This window comes from Dasypus novemcinctus, chromosome X, assembly GCF_030445035.2.
Source record: "Dasypus novemcinctus isolate mDasNov1 chromosome X, mDasNov1.1.hap2, whole genome shotgun sequence".
NCBI classification, from domain to species: domain Eukaryota; kingdom Metazoa; phylum Chordata; class Mammalia; order Cingulata; family Dasypodidae; genus Dasypus; species Dasypus novemcinctus.
In genome coordinates, this window is record NC_080704.1 from 148,162,035 (window position 1) to 148,182,515 (window position 20,481).

The 20,481-nt window shown below is 39.5% G+C and overlaps 1 protein-coding gene across 10 annotated transcripts in view; it reads right to left on the reverse strand.

Moving 5' to 3' along the window:
• The window catches only part of ENOX2 (ecto-NOX disulfide-thiol exchanger 2), a 389,024-nt gene that overhangs the window by 25,332 nt on the left and 343,211 nt on the right, over positions 1-20,481 (reverse strand). For all 10 annotated transcript variants that reach the window (XM_071213203.1, XM_071213206.1, XM_058291492.2 and 7 more), the window contains 4 exons: positions 16,330-16,563; positions 13,426-13,638; positions 10,909-11,015; positions 180-294 (listed from right to left, as the gene is read on the reverse strand). In XM_071213203.1, coding sequence (XP_071069304.1) covers positions 180-294; positions 10,909-11,015; positions 13,426-13,638; positions 16,330-16,563 — 669 coding nt within the window. The remainder of the gene's footprint in view (positions 1-179; positions 295-10,908; positions 11,016-13,425; positions 13,639-16,329; positions 16,564-20,481) is intronic.

A 20,481-nucleotide genomic window follows, 5' to 3' on the forward strand; every position in this document is an offset into this window, starting at 1 on the left:
ATGCTATAGCCCCGGGGCTGATATTCAGCCAGTGTGCACTTGTATAGCCTCACCAATTATTTTTAGCTAGTGTATAGTCTGATTGGTAAGTGCCCATACATTACCAGGTGTTAAATATTTTAAATATCATCCCCACAAGCAGATGTTAGTTAAAGGAAGCAAAGCAGATTGATCATTACCTGATTCTTCAGTTTCTTTCGTTTCTGTTGTCTCTTCTATTTCATCATCTGACATTTCCATTTCTTCTTCTCGCCTGATTCCCATTAGTTCATCATTATGAATGTTGCGAATCTCCTAAGGTTTAAAGATATACATTTTAGACAGGAAAGCCTTGAAAATGTTGAAGAAATAAACAGAATTCAGGATAAAATAAAGTAGTGTTTTTTAAAAATTTATTTTTATTATCTTTTTTTTAAAAGATACATAAATCACACAAAATGTTATATTAAAAAATATGAGGTTCCCATATACTCCACTCCGCACACCCCCCACTGCTCCCATATTGACAACTTCTTTCATTAGTGTGGTACATTAATTGCTTTTGATGAGTACGTTTTGGAACATTGCTACACAGTGTTTGTTTGTTTGCTTATTTATTTATTTATTTATTTATTTATTCCACCCATCCCCCCTTGCGCCTTGCTTGCTGTCTGCTCTCTGTATCCATTCCCTGCCTGTTCTTCTGTGTTTTTGCTTGTCTCCCTTTTTTTGTTGCATCACCTTGCTGAGTCGGCTCTCCGTGCCGCTTGTGGGCCGGGCGGCACTCTACTGCGCTTGCTGGCTGGTGTGGGTCTCCGCAGCGTGTGGGCGAGCCTGCTTTCACAAGGAGGCCCTGGGATGTGAACCCAGGGCCTCCCATATGGTAGAAAGGAGCCCAACTGACTGAGCCACAGACGCTTCCCCACAAGTGTTTTTTGACATATAACAAAATCTCAGAGCACTCTCACGCAAAGGCAAAGGGTCATGTGAGACTGAATCAGTCTAAATAGGTAAAACAGCTTTGAGTACACTCTGTCCTACATAAGATTTTCTTTCCACACCCAGAGCTCTAGTAAACTATGATACTCGTACACTTCCCATGTTAGAAAGTACTTCTGGCCACGATGTACCCCTTATTTCTTACTCATGTGGACTTCTGACTTTGCATAGGGTTTCTTCCATTTTCACTTTCCTATGTCTGACCCTTTGATTTTGCTGCTTGCCATACCTTTCCCTTTACCCTTACAGTTTACTTAATAGAGCTCTTTATCGAGTTTTTGCAGGTTTAGAATTTATAGTAAAAATGAGGAGGTAGGGGTAAATGCATACCAGATCAAATTCCCATGTATACTAACTATAAACTCCGAAAAAGGCACAAAACAAAACCCACAACTACTTTATGGCATTGGAGAATGAATAAAAAGCAAGGATATTCTGAAGAGGAACTAACACTTAAAAGAAGGGATGATGGGGATGAGCCTCCCTGGCAACGAGGGACCACTATCAACTACCAACTGATGATGCAACTGGAAAATGACCTTATACGGAAGGTTCAATGCGGATCAGCAGAATATCCATGTCTACATAAAATAACATGACTTTAAAATGCTGTTTGACCTAAAGTAAGGGGGAAATGGAAAGGAGAAATGAGTTTATATGGCTACGAGTTTCTAAAAAAGAGTCTGGAGGCTGGCAGAAGGATTGCCCTCATGCACAACTGAGCAGAGTCAGAGAGACAGATAAAGCAGATACAACCCCCAGATATTGGTTCCTTTGAGGGCTAAAGAGACCCATGGGAGTTATGGTCATGGCCGATGAGGTTAACTACCAGGGCGGATGGCCCCTCTTTGGAAATGGTGTTTATGTGTGATGAATCTGGACTCAGATGGGATCTCCCTTCATAAGACTTTCATGCTAATGTGCTGGAGGTGCAGTTAATGTTGGGGTTTAAGATATATTTAGGGGATTTGAATCTCTGGACTGACAATGTGATAGCCAGGTCCTGAGCCTCAACAGACTCCAGCACCTACAATCTGATCTATTGGACTTACCACACTCAGCTAAGATGGAGTTGAAGAAGGACAACCACCACACCATGGAGCCTAGAGTGATTACAACTGAAAATGGGAGGATTGCATCCAGCATCCATGTGGAATCTGAGCCTCCTCTTGACATAGAGGTGCAATGGACACAACCAATCCAATGTCCACATAGAAGAGGTGGCATTGGATTGGGAAAAGTGGACATGGTGGACGATGGGTATGGGGAAAAGCAGGAAGAGATGAGAGGTGGAGGCGTCTTTGGGACATGGAGCTGCCCTGGATGGTGCTTCAGAGGTAATCACCGGACATTGTAAATCCTCACAGGGCCCACTGGATGGAATGGAGGAGAGTATGGGCCATGATGTGAACCATTGTCTATGAGGTGCAGAGGTGCCCAAAGATGTACTTACCAAATCCAATGGATGTGTCATGATGATGGGAACGAGTGTTGTTGAGGAGGGGAGAGTGGGGGTGGGGGGGTGGGGTTGAATGGGACCTCACATATATATTTTTAATGTAATATTATTACAAAGTCAATAAAAAAAATAGCTAAAAAAAAAAAAAAAAAAAAAGAAGGGATGAAAACAGGATGACTTCCCAGATTATTAAAGCCTGTTAGTCTGAGGATAGACTAAAGGTAGCACCATACAGCATGGCTAAAATTCTAATAGAAAACCTACAGTCTTTATGGCCTAAAGAATTCAAGGAGAGAATTTAGTGCAACAACAGTCATGGGAAAGTGAGGGGTGATGGTTGGGTCACAAAAAGGAAAGAGCCAAAGAGGAAGAGCTCCAAATTCTGCTTTAGATATGTTCAAATTTCCCTATGAACTCTAAGCCATGAATGTGTAGGACAGATTCAAGCAGACCAGGTAAGGGTAAAAGAACTGTATTAGATTTGAGCATCTAAGAGACAGAATTTACAGTTTGAATCCAACCAAGTATATTGACTGTTAAAACATTCTTTGGAGGCACATAACAGAATCCATAGTCCTTACAACATAATATTCACAATATCCAGGATAAAGCCCCAAATTATTGACATAATAATAAGGAGGATGAGGCTACCCATTTTCAAAAGAAAAGGGAATCAATGGAGATAAAAACTGAAATGACACAGATGGGGTAATTAGCAGACAAGGATTTTAAAGCAGATATTATAACTATATTCAGTGATGTAAATGAAATATTTTCATAATGAATGAAAAGAGGAAATCTCACCAGAGATATAGAAAGTATTAAAAAGAATCAAACAGAAATTCTAAAACTGAAAAATATGTTATCAGAAATAAAAACAATTAAAAAGAAAACATTTGAATGAGCCTAACAGTAGAATAGAGATGATAGAGTAAAGAGAGATCTTGAAAAGATAACAGTAAAAATTTATCCAATCTAAAGAACAGGTATCTGTATTTTGTCTCTAACTCTATTTCTATCTCTACCATCTATATAACAGATCCTCAGACTTGGGGGATCAAATCCAAATGTCTAACATACATGTAACTGAATCTCAGAAAGAGAGAATGATTTAAAAACATTTGAATAAACAATGACTGCAAATTTCCCAAATTAGGTGAAAAACAGTAATCTACAGATTCAAAAAATTCAATGAACCCTAAGAAGGATAAATGTGAAAAAAAGCATGCATAGGAATAGCACAGTCAAACTGCTGAAAAATAAATATAAAAAGAAAATCTTGAAAGCAGCCAGAGAAAAACAACATGTTATATAGAGGTTAACAACAACTTAAATATTTTGATTTCTTTCAGAAAAAATGAAGGCCAGCTAGTCAGTGGGACAATATCTTTAAAGTGCTAGAATAAATAAAAATATCCACTTACTCAGAGAAAACTTCCTTCAAGAATGAAAATGAGATTAAAAAAATACATTTTCAGACAAGAGAAAACTCAGAATTCCTTACTAGAAGACCTGAATTACAAGAAATGAAAGGAAGGTCTTCAGGTTAAAGGGAAGTGCTACAAGACGTAAGCTCAGATCTTTAGGAAAGCATGAAAAGCACTGAAAATGACCAAGATCACATGAAAAACTTGTGTTTTTTCCCCCAAAATAAATGTAAACAAGAGAACTGTGCATTTTGGATCAGTTTGTAATCATTTCGAGGCCACTTGATGCCTGTCAGAGGCTTTTCAGTACCAAGTTGAGAATTTCCTTCCTAGGTGAGCCCCAGTTGGACTGTCATGAAAAGCTGTCTAGTGAAAATTGCCTGCATTTAGAAGGACATAAATATTTCAAATGGATTTCTTAATCATAATGTTGTAGTTAAACACTAACCCAAATATTACCCTCCTTTTTAATCCATTTCATCAGAAAAAATATTATTTATATATCAGGTTAAGTTTTCACTAAAAATAAATAAAGGACCCTTTTTAAAAAGTGAGTTCGGTATCATCACTGATAGTTCAGAAGTAATAGAAAAATCTGATGCTAACATAACATCTCCAATGTGCTGCAGAGGCATTGCTTAAAACTTTAAGGAGAAAATAATGACTTGTTTTAGAAAGGTGAACTCTAAAGGGGCTGTATCAAGAGAGAGATTTGCTATGTCTTATTCAAACTCATTGCACAGAGATAAATAAAGGTATTGCTCACTTCCAAGAAGTCATTCTATCTGAGGAGGCTGGGTTTCAGTTAACATCAAAGAGCTGCTACTAGAAGGGTGATTAGAATGAGGTTTGACATTGGCAAATTCAAATATTGTACAACTAACTGCATCAGTAAAAATCGTGGCTCTCCCAGTTGCCTAACAAAAATGTAGGCTGTCAGAGGGTATAAAAGAGACCAACTATCAATTCACAAACATGTTGCTTAACTCTGTGAATGTTACTGTGTTTCTCAGATGCGTAAATTATGTTCTTTCTAGGGAAATGTCCCAGGGCAGGAAAATCTAGCCTGAGAGCTAAAACATGCCCTGTATCTGCTCAGAATCCACAAAGTACCTTTGTACTTCCAGCTGGGTAACAAAGCATAGTCTCTTCTTAGACATATAAAAGTTCAATGATTAAGTGATACAGCTTATCTAGAGGTCTTTCACATTTTTAAATCTCCCTAGAAACATAACAGACCTATGGACAAATTTTGCCTACATAATATCAAAATACTTCAGGAACAAGAATTATTATTTCCATTTAGCTTATAAAGAAATGAGGGCAAGAAAAACTAAGGGGAAGCTTGCTCTACATTACTACTTAGGCAAAGTGGCAGAGCTTGGCGCCCTCTAACTACTAGGCACCCCTTCTTAGGTAAAAAGAAACTACACTTCTTATCTTCATTCTTCTATATCCATACTAAGCCATGTGGATGGGATAAAAGACAAAGAGAACACCTCAGGTTATAGAGTACCATATTAAAGCAAACTTAAGGGGAAGCATTTAGTAAGTGACAGAACCCATATGTAAAGATTTCAATTCTTTGAAAATCTTACTTTTAAGGCACTTGCAATATGAGGGACCTGTTTTCTGCACCTGCAAGTTAGATCTGAAAAAAACTCTACTTTGGGAAGTAAACCTTAACCAGTATCTTCATGGTGAAGGGCCAAAGAGGCAGCATATACCTGAGGAAGACACTCTAACTAGCTTGGACATAAGTGCAGGCAGGAGGAGGACTCTGAGCTACCAAACTGCAGGCAGTAAGGGCAGATTTCCCTCATTTCCCATCCTGACATCTGGATTTAGTACTGAAACCAAGAGTGCCAAACACAGACCAAAACATTTTCTAGGAATTTGTATTTTAAAAATCTCTACCTGAAATTGAGTGGGTCGGGTCCCTGATAGACTATATCAAAAAAGGTAAGATAACCCTGCTAAAATTTCTATACCACTCTCCTGTCCTTTCAAGATATGTATTTTCCACAGCAGATGTGTGATACTTTTCATTTAAACAGTGAGCTGTTGGTAATTTTTGAAAACGGAAATGGTAACTTTTTCTGAAGCATAGAAATTCATACATTGCTCCATAATGGAGGGCAAGACACTTTAACACAGAATAAAATTAAAATCCAAGACAGAAGAAAATGAAAATGCATGAAAAGAATCACTTTTCTACCTGCTGACATTTAAGATTTATCATAAACAAATAATAAATCATTGTACATTAATTATCTAACTATAGTTTTATAACATTTACAAAAATTTAAATTCATTTCATTCATGTTTTATAATAGGAACATGATTACTAGAAAATCAATGTTCTTAACCTTGTCTTAAATGTGTAACAAAATTTTACTTACCTGGACTTGTAATATTAACAAGAAACTTGGTGGGGAAGGGGCAAGATGAAAGAATGGAAAGGAGCTGAGGATAAGGAAATAGTTTCTATGCTTATGTAGAAATTTGATCCTAAAATATCATTTGACAAAATGAATAAAATGGAGCAAAGATCAAATATAGTTCTTAAACAATATATACTATATGGTACATCATGAAAATACAAACTAGACGAATTAGGTTGATCCAAAGTGAGTCATTATGCCTTTTGATGGCTGAAAGCAAATAGCTAATGTTAGCACAGATGGGTCCTAAAACAAGGCTATGCAGAAGACTTGAATATCTTTCTACAAATAGTTCTTCAGAGTTTGGAATAGTAGGCCTGTAAATCTAAAGAGAAGTAATCTGAGCAATCACGGTATTTCATTTTATGAGAATGCTGGCAATTACCAAGTCCCTTTTCCACTGTCTCAGTGGTGCAAACCTTATATTGGGTGGGTGTGGGGGAGAAGGGGCACCTTCTATTGCTGTCTGCTGTGGATCAAGTTTTTATATATCACCTACAATTTAGTTTCTAATCTAATGATTCAGTGGACATGGTTCCCACAACAACTTGCTAGTAAAGTAGACACTGACTTTTAGTAAGGGAAGGGATTTCAGACTTTTCTTACTATCCTTTCCAGTTGCCTTAGCAGGAACTGCACACTTATACAAATCTGCAAAGTAAACCAGTAAAAGGACTCATTAGTATACTAGGCTGCCCAGCATATGCTGCCAATGTTAGTAACTAAAACTCTCTGAAGCCAGGGATGTTTTCTTCTCAATTTATAACCTCTCTCTCACCAGGGTAAGACAATGCTGGGTGTTGGTTGAAGGATGGCAATGAGATAAGGAACAGATACTTTGTGACACAAGGTGACTATTTTTTTTTCCCAGAGGTAACTGGTCAAAATGTCAGAAACTTCTACCGATGAAATCTCTTACTTATGAGTTCACCTAGGCCAAGAACAAGCCAGTCCAGTCCAGGGATTAAGTCTTTGAGATATTCTGATTCTTGTGGTGGGGCTTGGGGGTTGTGCTAAGAGGCAGTCAAAATGTAAGAGGACAGTTTCTTTACTTCCCACAGGATACCTCCTTTCAGTCCTTAGAGTTGCCTGTTATTGACTGAAAGAATATAGAAAAAAAAAAACAGCCATGATTTAGAGGCCATTAATATAAAGTAAAAGAGATCTTTTAGGTTTAGGCAATGTAATGCCAGAGGGAGGTCATGAGCTGTGTTCCATTCTCAGGAGTTTTGCTTATCAAGATTGATGTGATTAAGGTGGACCTTAATTTAGTCCCATCAAATGGGCAGGAAGCATTTTTCTGGGTTTCTGCAAATTCTACAAGTACAGCATGAAACATGTAGCTCCTAGGAAGTTGGACTGGCCACATATTTTTCCTCATCATCTTGCCAAGGAAACTGTGGTACAATATTGGGCAATAGGGTACACAGCTCTCCATTCTCTATAGGTCCAGAGAAATGTCTAGTTCACTGGCATGACTCTCTTTACTGTGAGTGTAATTAAACTCAAGCATATACCACTGTATAGGTAGGTTTGAGATAATTACTGAAACCCTGGATTGATAATATTGATGGAGAATATCTTACTGCAAAGTAGTTTACAAAATGGCAGTGGTCCAGGCAAATCCGTACTCCAACCCGAGGCTCCCTTTCTCCTCCTAAAAGGCAGTATTGTACTGCTGGAGGGGAAGGTCCGCGTGCAGCCTTCCACCTTTCCCTGTGACCCTGTGTGCTCAGGACCAGTTCTGTTGGCCTGGATAAAACACAGTCCCCTAGTAGATAAGGGTACATTCCTTCCATTATCCCCCTAGCATATGTAAATATTCTCAGAGACAGTTTGTTTTATGACATCTAGCTAACAATCCTGTAGTACATCTTTCCCTGGTGGGGAAGGAGCCAGCTCCCTCTACTATGATGCCCCTTTGCTAGGGCACAAACACACAAGAGGTGTGTGCAGCGATCAGAACAGCTACTGGCATCACCCAGCTGATTGAGACCTGCTGGCCATGGGCTACAGACACCCACTAGTGAAGCTGGTCTTGCTGTCTCTTCTCTGTGTAAATGAACATCTTTCCATCAGAGCCTGTGTGAGTTGTGCTTTTGCTGGAGACCTTGTATTGGAGTATTGGAGTGGCCTAACATCTTTTAGATGTCTCTTTCTGACCAATAATTTGGCACAGCAAGTAGAGCGCTGACAGTCTGACATGCACTGTTAGGGCTTTCCCTGAAAGGGATACTAAGAGGGATATAAGAGTATGTGTATTGAAGGAAGGGTAGTGCTTTGTTACAATTGTAATATATATTGAGCATTTCCCCCTTACCTCTATTCCTCTGGACTAAAGAGTCTGGATATTATTTAGTGTTCTAAACTCCATTCCTCCCCTTGATCACTTTAGTTACCTTTCTAATCCCCCTGGGAGTAAAGACTCTTTCACCTTGCATTGTCTGGAATCATGCCTGAGAAGGAGAAAGAGCTCAGCAAACATTCGATCTGAAATGTTGAATTTTGTTTGTTGAGACTCAACAGCATGAGGTAGCACTAGGATTCCAGGTAGTAAAATCATTTTGTACTACATTAAGACAATAGCCTCTTTTCTTTTTCTTTTTAATTCTGTCTTTTTTCAAAACAGTTAAAAATGTTATTGGCTTTTTATGACTTTTGCCATCCATTAGGATGATGTCTTCAGGGATCAGTGACTCCCAGATCCATTTCTGTGCCAGAACTGGCGGCTCAGACACTATCAGTTTCTGAATAGAGATTGGCTTATTTTCCCTTAAACACCCTTCACAGTTTTCAAATTGTTGCCACACAAACTATCTCATATAATCTCATGAAGGACAGAGAAAATAGGTTATTACCTTCATTTTTTGGAAGAGAAAACTCTGGTCCACAAATGATTTGCTCAAGGCTACAAGGCAGTTTGTACCGGAGCTCAAAATGAAAAGAATAACTTTTAGTCCTGAACTGATCTATGGCTAGCCATATAACTTTGTGTAAATCACTTAATATTTCTGTTTCTCAGTTTCCTTACAGATAAAACAAGGATACTACACCTACTCTGTGTCTTTTATGAAATTGTCAATATTAAATCGAAAGAATATTTACCACTTATATAAAAATTATTCAAATTGTTTTCATATCTCTACTTTAATCCTGTAAGATTTAAAAAATCATTATTGCCGATTTACAGATGAAGAAACAGAGACCAAGAAAGGTTGAGTAACTTGCCCCAAATCACATAGCTAAAATGTGTCAGAGCTGAGACTATCTGAATTCACGTCTGACTCTAAATCCAATGCTCTTTCCACTACACCATATCTATTGGTAGGCTCACATAGGTGAAACCAGTAATGTGAAAGTGTTTTATAAAACGTAAATACTGGGGAAACGGACTTTGGCCCAGTGGTTAGGGCGTCCGTCTACCACATGGGAGGCCCGCGGTTCAAGCCCCGGGCCTCCTTGACCCGTGTGGAGCTGGCCCATGCGCAGTGCTGATGCGCGCAAGGAGTGCCGTGCCACACAGGGGTGTCCCCCGCGTAGGGGAGCCCCACGCGCAAGGAGTGCACCCATAAGGAGAGCCGCCCATAAGGAGAGCCGCCCAGCGCGAAGGAGGGAGCAGCCTGCCGAGGAATGGCGCCGTCCACACTTCCCGTGCCACTGACGACAACAGAAGTGGACAAAGAAACAAGACACAGCAAAAAGACACAGAAAACAGACAACCGGGGGAGGGGAGGGGAATTAAATAAATAAAAAAATAAAAATAAAACATAAATACTTTATCAATGCTATTTAAATATTAAAGACTATTACAATCTACATGGATACATACAACAAGACCACTACCAGACTGGCAAAGAGGACTCAGAAGCAAAGATGAAAAACTTTCTGCATTTATAAATTGAAAGGGCCGGAGCTGGGTAAGGAAGCTGCCCATATGAACAAAGAGCTTGAGGCACATGTAACACCATTTCCAAAGGCAGATCAATGAAAACGACCCTCCCTTCCTGGTTTTTAATCTCAGATTCAGAAAAGCAACCTAATCACATCACACATGTTCTAGTATTAAACTGCAAATGTCACTTCAGCACAAGCTTAGAGGTGTATGTCAACCTTAATCTGAAACCAGAGCCTCTGTTGTCTTTAAAGCTGCCACCTATAAAGATGGCTGAATGGGCTTTAAAAAAGCAGTTCAGAAAGCCAATGTTCCAGTGTAAAACCAGGCAGCTTCCAGCCTCAACCGTCAACACACTCTAATAAATGGTAAGGCAACTCTAATATTACTAACACTAGAAACACAAGTCAGTAATTATTGTTGCACCCAAGGCTTAGAAAAGTAAACTTATAATTATCCCAGCTACATTTTTACTACTGTTTCCATCCATGAAAATGTATTCAAGACATGTGCACATTTATTACTCTTTTGGTGGCAGGTGGTCTCGACACAGTGACAGGCTATAGAACCTGTCTTAAAGTGTTTCATTAGGGCTTTGTTGTGACCATGGGAGCATGGCACTATTTAATTCTGGCTAAACGTCAAATCAATAACTTGTTAAAGAAAGAAACTGTCCCCGAGGGGCTACCAGAATAAAAAGTTACCAACCTCAGCTTGTTTGCACCAAACACTGATGTTTTTACGCTGAGCTTTTGTGAAGTGGTCCCATGCCTTTTGTTTGGAGGCGGAATGATACACAGCAACGATCTGCTCAACTTCAGTGGCAAATTAGTAGTTGAATCAGGCCATAGAATCATTAAGAGATGTCAAAAGAGAGGAGAAAAGAAAGAAAAGAACAGCATTAGGCTTGTTGTATCTTAGGCTTGTTGTATCTTTTTGTTATCAAACTACACAGGGTTGTGGTCATTCTTGGAAAAGGCTATGTATATTGGGGTACCAGGATTTAAAGGGAACTCAAAGGCACAGACATCAGTTTGGGAAAGAAAAAAAAGGAACTCCAGAAAGACAGGTGAAATGGTGCCTGAAGTTTTAATACAGGCAGACCATATTCATTCTGACAGGAGAGGGACGAGTCAGAGATACTTTGATTTAGTACTATAGACCTGACACAGTGGGGCAAAAAATGGCAATTTCTACCATGGGCTGCTTTCAGGGGTGAGCCTTTCAAAATGAGGCTGGATGTCTCACTTCAACAGAATTCATCCTTTTACTATCCTGAGACATGTTTAACCAGAGAAGCAAGTCAAAACTTAAGGTGGATTGAATCTATTTCAAGTCTACCCAGATACACTCATTGACTGGAAGAATATACTTTTTATGGAAGAATACTGTATGAGTACAGTTCGGGAGAGTACTTTGCAGAGTTCTCTTGAAATATTAAATGAGGAAATGTGTACAAATAGTCTGGGGCTTATCCTAACCAGTTCAAGAGAGGGAAAGCTTATATATCACTTTTTTTTGAAAATAAAGACAAGAGACCCTACCTTGATGGGTATTCACAGTAAGAAAATTCAGGTGTGTTATTTATTTCATTATATCCCTGTATGTACCCTATCCTCTAAAGATTTAAGGATTTACATTCTCCTGATGCTTGCTGCTCTCTTTCTTTACTTATTCTGAAGTCCTGAAGACATGTGCTTTCTCTTCCTGGATTTCATGACCATATGTACTTTCAAAATATAAGTGGACAATGGAACAACTCCTTTTTTAAAAATTTTTTTGTCTTTATTTTTTTAATATTACATTAAAAAATGAGGTCCCCATATACCCCCTACCACCCTCCCCCCACTTCTCCCCCCATAGCAACAAAACATCATGAGACATTCATTGCATTTGGTGAATACATCTCTGAGCACCATTGCACCTCATGGTCAATGGTCTACATCATAGCCCACACACTCCCATGTTCCATCCAGTGGGCCATGGGAGGACATACAATGTCTGGTAACTGTCTCTGCAGCACCACCCAGGACAACTCCAACCCCTGAAAATGCCCCCACATCACATCTCGTCCTCCCACTCCCTACCCCCAGCAGCCACCATGGCCACTTTCTCCACACCAATGCCACATTTTCTTCGATTACTACTAATCACAATAGTTCATGAATAGAATATCAATAAGTCTACTCTAATCCATTCTCTATTCCTCCATCCTGTGGACCCTGGGATGGTTATGTCCACTCCACATCTATATCAAGAGGGGACTTAGGTTCCACATGGATGTTGGATGCAATTCTTCTGCTTTCAGTTGTAGGCACTCTTGGCTCCCTGGTGTGGTGGTTGACCTTCTTCACCTCCATGTTAGCTGAGTGGTGTAAGTCCAACAAACCAGAGTGTAGGAACAACACCTTTTTAATCCCAATTATATGTGAGTCAAGTATAGTATATGGCAAGAGTGGACTCTAATTGTTTAAAGGAAAATCATAAAATTATACCCTTATTCTTAAAGCGAAAGCAGTTCTTTACTTCAAATATATGAATGTACAGTTCTATAATATGGGGAACAAAAAATATTATCTGAGAATGTAACTGACTGTCTCATTTAAGAGGCCTTGAAAAGGTTTGAAGCAGTACTTTTCTTTGAAAATGGCCATTTCAGTGGCTTTCCACCCCCCGTCCGAGTTTCTATGACATCCAGTAAATGAAAGGTAGAAGAAAGGAAACTAAATAGAAAAGGTTGAAGTGGAAAATTTAGTTCATTTTTAGTCACCTTGGGATACAAAATTAAAATTATCACCAAAGTAAGAGTACCTAAAAAGCATATAACATGATATTAATGATCCAAATTTGAAGAAAATAGGCTTGGAAATGCTGATGCTATAGTCTCCTGTCAGCAATGAAATCCCATACCGCCCACTAAGGCCAGGGATTGCTAGTAACTTACTTTGAGAGCAAGCAAAAGTAAAAATATGGGATTGGACCCTCAGTGTGTCTCTAAGGAGCTAAAGTAGATACACCAAAGAAAATGACAATAGGAGGTGCCTACACATATAAGGTGAAACTGGAACTCGGGCATTTGGCAATATAAGGAGGGCACAGGGAAATTCAGAGAAGGGAGCCTTGCCCATTACATAGAGATGGCTCTGAGGGCCTGGGTGCGTGTGTAGAGGGAATGCTGACTAAGTGCCCTCTCACCCTTCTAGCAGAACTCTGACTTCTACTCACATTGAACAAGAATTCCGGAAAGGGCCTGTTTGAACTTCTCCTTTGCCTCTTCCATGTCTTTCTCATGGGCAGCCTTCTCGTTCACCAGGCGGCGGACATGACTGTTGGCCGACTGGATCATGGAGTAGAAGTTGTTGGCACTGCGGCGGTTTACCTCTCCTCGCTCAATCCAGGTGAGCAAGGTCTGCACAGCTTCAGAGAATTTAGAATCATCTGAAAACAGAGAATTCATTTTTAGAATCATCAAAGGTAACCAAATCTCTATTTTCTCAACATGCTGGCAAGGAGGCCACTGTGGCTTTTTGGCATTGGTTGTTAAATGAATTGCTGAGGATAGAAAGCCACACATGCCTACAAGTGCACACAGAGGCAGAAAGCAGACAGCCAGGCAAACAGCAAGAATGAAAGATTCAAAAAGTAGCCACAGGGATTGTGATCCATAAAGAACTTTCAGTAAGAGAAGTGTTTTTTCTTTCCTTAAAAGAAGTTTTCTTTGCCAACATTATAGTTTTCACATATTGCAAACTTCTTAACATCTCTGAGTGTGTGCGTGTGTGAGATGTGTGAATGAGCAATTAGGGACTTCAGAATTCTACAATCCTGTGTTTTAATAAGGAAAAGTAAGCTTGAGTCCTGAGTTTGGCTTGAGTTTATTTGCCAATAACTTTATCCTGGATCCATAGAATTGTGGTGTTGGAAGGAGGCTTAAGAAAGAGTTTAGTGGTTATTTCTTTAGGTATAAACACATTTTTGACCTTTTGTAACATCACTCCTATATCTAATCCGCAGTTCAAGGCCTTCCAATAATCAGTCACAGGCACAATCTATTTTGATACAATTTATTTCATTTCTACATTTCTCCACATCCAACTTTTTTGCTTTTGGAACCCACCAAGTAGATTTCTGCAGCTAGTTAGGTGTTATTATAACTAGATGATGTTCAAATAGTAGCACAGCTTTTCCAAAGCTACAGATCCAGCTCTCTGAGATAGCCACATATATTCTGCTGTTAAAGACTCCTCAGACGAAGAGTCCATTAGCATCCCTGTGCAGCCTTGTTCTAGGGCTTCACATTCCTTTCTGGCTAAAAACCCTTATATCAAGTGGAAAAATCTCTCACTGCAATTTGAATTTCTTGCCTCTCTCCCTGTTTTTGGTGCAGATATTTAACTAGAGGTCAGTCTCCTCTTTATAGCAGCTTTTCATTTTATAACATGGATGCACTCTTTATGTTGATGCTCACTTTTGCTTCTCTTGGGGTCTACACAACCAGAAAATTCATTTAAAAATGTTTTTTTTCAATTCAAACAGACTTGTTTGGTGTCATGGAAACGGAAGTTTTAGACCTGAATTCTTACAAATGTTTTCAGCTTTTCTAATTTCTCAAAAATGTAATAATTATTTCTGTATCTCTGTTCTGGGCTCTATGTTTCTGCTTTTCTCTCATGGGAAGACAATATCAATTAAACAAGGGATTTCAGAAATATGTGAATCCCTTAGGCTATACAGCACAAACAAGTTTGTTGAATGAGACCTATTTGAAGAGTGGAATTAAAGGCATCTTGCTGAGCTTATAGCAAAAGAAGCAAGGAAAATACATAACATTAGATCTGGGTTGGTGTCATCAATAAGATCAATGGGACACCAACATTCATTCAATAAAATCATCTGTACTCAGAGAATGAGAAAGGCTGGATTTGAACTGCTAACACAGGAGAACAGGCAGGGCAATTAATGTTAAATCAGCAAACTGGCTATGAAAGTCAAGCAGGGGGAATAGGAATCGAAACTAAAGTAAAATAGTTTAATTTGGCTATGTGTAGAAGTCCCCAAAGCCATGTGAGAAATAAGCTGGCTATTTTAAGTGATTAAACAAGTCCTCTTTCAGTTGGTGGCAGTTAAGTCTTTGAGTAATCAAAGAAGAATGTGCATTGTGACTATTCCTCTCTGGGCCTCTTTTTTTCTCATCTGTAAAATGGCACTCTGATTCACTTATTTGATTCATAATTCAAAACTAACTTGCATCCAGTATGAAAGGGTGACCTTACATCTCCCAAATCATGGGCTACTGCTAAAATGTTTGACATGAGAAAGTGGGAAAAACTTGTTTCCTTCTAGTCACCTGATGTCTAGAAAGAAAAGCGCTATACTTTAGGACAATGAAGGAGCAGAGACACAAGAGGGAGGGGTAAATTTTGTTGCTCTTGAGTTATTAGGTATATGTCTGTGATAGTTTGAAGTTGTATGGACCCTAGAAGCTTATGTTCTTAAAGTTAATCCATTCCTGAGGGTGTGGACCTATTGTAGGTATGACCTTCTGATTAAGTTACTTTAGTGAGGCATGGCCCAGAGTGGGTCTTAATCCTTTTACTGGAGTCCTTTATAAATGGGATAGAGGGAGGGGGAGAGAGAGCGAGAGAGCGAGAGAGCGAGAGAGTGAGAGAGCGAGAGGGAGAGAGAGCGAGAGAGAGAGAGAGAGAGAGAGAGAGAGAGAGAGAGAATATGCATGCCAGGGAAGCAACAAACTGAAAGTGGCAAAACCTGGAGGAGAAGGCAGAGACCAGCAGATGCCACCATGTGTCTTTCCACATGAGGAGATCAGGATCGCCAGCAGCCAGTTTTGGGAAATGAACATCGCCTGATGATGCCTTGATTTGGACATTTTCATGGCCTCATAACCATAGCTTGCAAGCAAATAAATCCCCATTGTAAAAGCCAACCCATTTCTGATTATTGCATTTTGGCAGCCTAGCAAAATATAACAACATTTTTGTATCTACACAGGAAGGGCTTAGAATCCTTTAGTGGGAAATTTAAAGGGTAACTGCCAACAATACAAATAAATAAATTTCCTTAAAGGAAAGAGTTCTTAATTTTAGTCATGGAGCTTGATTGCCTCTGTACCTTTTAGTTTTTCAGCAACAATGCTGCATTCATGATCTGAATAGTGGACCACTGGGGGTGGGGATGGTGGGCGCAATCTTTCTTCTTCCATCCTTCTACGATGGCGCTCCTCTCTTGCTAGCATACGCTGCTTACATTCCCACTCATATAGGTCATCTCGAGCTTGTGCAAAATCAACGTGGAGCCGGCCAGTGTCCTTCTTGTCAGTGCTAGAGCCTAGGCGAATGCGGTAACCTAAGTTCATAAGAAGGAGAAAGAGAGAGAGGATTACAAGAACTGTAGTATTCCAGATGTGGTAGCGGCAGTTTAAAGTAACTGTATAACCCCCAACTCTCTCCCTACTACTCATAAGATGAGCCATCAAAAGAATTGGATTATAGCCTTATCTCTAATAATAGTTTACTATTCTATGACTTGGTTCAATCTTATTCTTAGGAGTTCCATTATTCCATCTGCCACCTTACCTCTGGCAGAGGGAGGCACTGTGGACAATGGTATGAAGAATGTTCTTTACATGGCAACAAGGGCTGGGAAGAATGGAAAAGGTTGCCTCAAACTATAGTACTTTTGGATAACTTCACCAAGAGTGTCAGTCATACAACCACAGAGCATTTTAGTAAAACTTAAATGTATTAGCTCAGGATTTCAACCCTTAAAATTACTTCCTAGATGCATTTGGCAATTCTGAATCATTCTCTTCTGGGAAAAATTAGATGTGATGGGAAGTGGTATATGACACAGGCAGCATAATTTAGGATCCTTGGAGAAAAAAAATAAGAGGTGTTATAACTGTGATATAGTAGTATAGGACTGGCATTCAGAAAACCAGGATTTAAGTCCTCATCTCCACTTTTTGCCAGCTATAAAAAATGAAAGAAAAACATTTATCAAATACTTTGTAAGTTTCAGGAGCTAATTTAGATGTTTCCACTAAACTTATCCCATTTCTTTCTCAGCACAAGCTTCCACGGTAAGCATTTTACAGAAGAGAAAACAGCATCAGAGAGGTTGGATAGGATAAGTGGCTTGCCCAAGGTCAAACAACTAGCAAATAGTAGAGCTTGGACTTGAATCCAGAATGTCAGGCTCCAAATTCATCCTGTTTTCCTTTATTCCAAACTGCCTCTCAAGGGGCAGGAGGTCCTCCTCTATTATTTAGTTGAGTTCTGATGACTATATGCATGTGTGGAAACTGTCTGAGGATTAGAAAGAACAATCCCTGGAGTTCTCACAGGGCTGGGAATAGTTCCAAGCAGAAAAACTCAATTCACAGAGCACTGGGCAGAGTACTTACAAGGGCTTTCCCTCAGTAATGGAGAAAAATTAGTCTCAGACTAAACATTGCTCTGGTTCTGCCATAAAAAGCAAGGAATAAAAGGGTCAAAATGTTTCCAAGTTATTTGACTACACCCCAGAACAAAGCTGAAGAATATTCAAAGAAAAAAAAAAATACCCAGCAATCAAAAAAGTAATATTCACAATGTCTGGTATCCAATAAAAAGATTACCAGGTGTGAAAGAGGCAGGAAATTATGACCTATAGTAAGGATAACAATTAATCAATCAAAACAGACCCCAGAGTCATATAGATAATAGAATTAATAGACAAGGACATGTACCAAAATGAAATAGAGAAGGAAAAAAAGAAGAGTTCCAGTGAGCTGTGGGACAACTTTAAGTGGCCTAATATATGCCTAATTGGAGCCCCCACAAGAGAGGGGAAGGAATAGAAAAATATATTGGAAGAAACAAGGGCATGAAGGGGAGTAGGAGTAGTCAGTGGTTGAGTGCCTGCTTCCCATGTACAAGGTCCTGGGTACCTCCTAAAAAAAAAGAAAGAAGGGGAGGAAAAAAACCCAAATTTGATGAAAACTATAAACTCACAAATCAAGGAAGTTAAGTGAAACCCAAGTATAAAAACATGAAGAAAATTACACCACCACACATCATAATAAAATTTCTCATAACCAGTAAAAAAAAGAATATCTTAAAAGTAGCCATAGCCTCTCTCTAAGTCAAACTCAGCTTTAAATACATTACCTTTCCCCCAGCATGGGATATGACTCCAGAGGATGAGCCACCCTGGCAATGAGGGATTACTACCAAGCACCAACTAGCACTGCAACTGGAAAAAACCTTGACCAAAAGGGGGAAATGATAAATAAAAATGAGTTTTTATGGCTAAGAGACTTCAAAGTGAGTTGGGAGGTCATCCCAGGGTCACGCTTATGTACATTTCAGCAGGATCTCATTGAATGCCAAAGTAGATACTACCCCAAATAGTGCGGCTCCTGAGGACTCTGGCGACACCTAGACACTATAATCAAGGCAGATAGCTCAGGAATTAGGTGTCTTGCCAGTGGGCCCTACTTTGGAATTTATGCTCCCCAGTGTGACAGAGTTGAACTCAGTTGTGGTTTCCCTACACATGGCTGTACTGTCCCTTCTATTTGAACCTATAATTAGTACTAGAGTTGGTAAGTATATGTATGAAAGACTTAAATCTTTGGACAGTCCATGTGCTGGCTGAGCCCTGAATCTCAAAAGAGTTGTAACACCTACTCTCCAGTTCATTGGTCTGACCCAGGACAACTAACAAGGAGGTTATGATGGACAACCACCATACCAAGGACCGAGAGTCTACGCTTGTAAGCAAAAGAGTCCTATCCATCAGCCCTATGGGTTTGAAGCCCCCTCTCAATTAGAGGTGGAGTGGATATCACCATACCAGAATCCGCAGGATTTGGGAATGAACTGTTGACTAAAGTAGACTTATTGGTATTTTACTATAGACTCATTGTGATTCTCATAATGGAAAAAAAAACTATATCACTGATGTGGAGGCAGTGGCGGCTGGAGGTTCTGATGGCAGTGAGAGAGAAAAACAGATGTAACGTGGGGATGTTTTCAGGACTTTGGAATTGTCCTGAATGACACTGCAATGACAGATACAGGCCATTATATATCTTGTCATAACTTACAAAATTGTGTGGAACAGAGTGTAAACTACAATGTAAACTGTAATCCATGCTTAGTGGCAATGCTCCAAAATGTGTTCATCAATTGCAATGAATGTAACACACTAATGAGGGATGTTGTTAATTTGGGAAAGTGTGGGATTTGTGAAGATCGGGGTATGTGGGAATCCCCTAAATTTTTAATGTAACATTTATGTAATCTAAGTATCTTTTAAAAAAATTAAAAAAAAGTAGCCATAGAAGACAGACATATTATATAAGGAGAAACAAAGATAAGGATAACATCATATTTCTAGAAGAGAGTGGAACATCATCTAGGAGAAAATAAACAAAAACAAAACAAAAAGCAAAACTATCACCCTACATTTCTGTACCCGGAGAAAATGTCTTTCAGGAAAAGGGGTGAGGGAAGCAGATTGGCTCAATGGATAGAGCATCTACGTACCACATGGGAGGTCCACGGTTCAAACCCAGGGCCTCCTCACCTGTATGATGAGCAGGCCCATGCAGCGCTGATGAGCACAAGGAGTGCCATGCCACGCAGGGGTGTCCCCCACATAGGGGAGCCCCACATGTAAGGAGTGTGCCCCGTAAAGAGAGCTGTCCAGTGCGAAAAAAGTGCAGCCTGCCCAGGAGTGGTGCCACACACATAGAGACTGACGCAGCAAGATGACACAACAAAAAGAGACACAGATTCCCAGTGCTCCTGACAAGAATACAAGCGGACACAGAACACAGAGCAAATGGACACAGAGAGCAGACAACTGGGGGAGGGGGGGAGGCGGGGAAGGGGAGAGAATTAAAAAACAAAATTCCTTTAAAAAATTATGCACTTTAAAAAAAAAGAAAGAGGGGTGAATAAATACTTTTTCATATGTACAAACCCTGAAAGAATTCATCAGGAGCAGATTTGCACTACAAAAAAATGTTAAAGGAAATTCAGACATGAGGAAAATGATACCAAATGTAAATCGAGATCTATATAAAGGAAGGAAGAGTATACATAATGTATGATTTCATTTATTTTATGCTCTAGAAAATGCAAACTAATCTGACAGAGAGTAGATTAGTGGTTGCCTGAGGTGAGGTAGGAGGAAAAGATTACAAAGGGGCACGAGGATGCTTTTGGGGGTGATGGCTATGTTCACAATTTTTATCGTGGTGATGGTTTCACA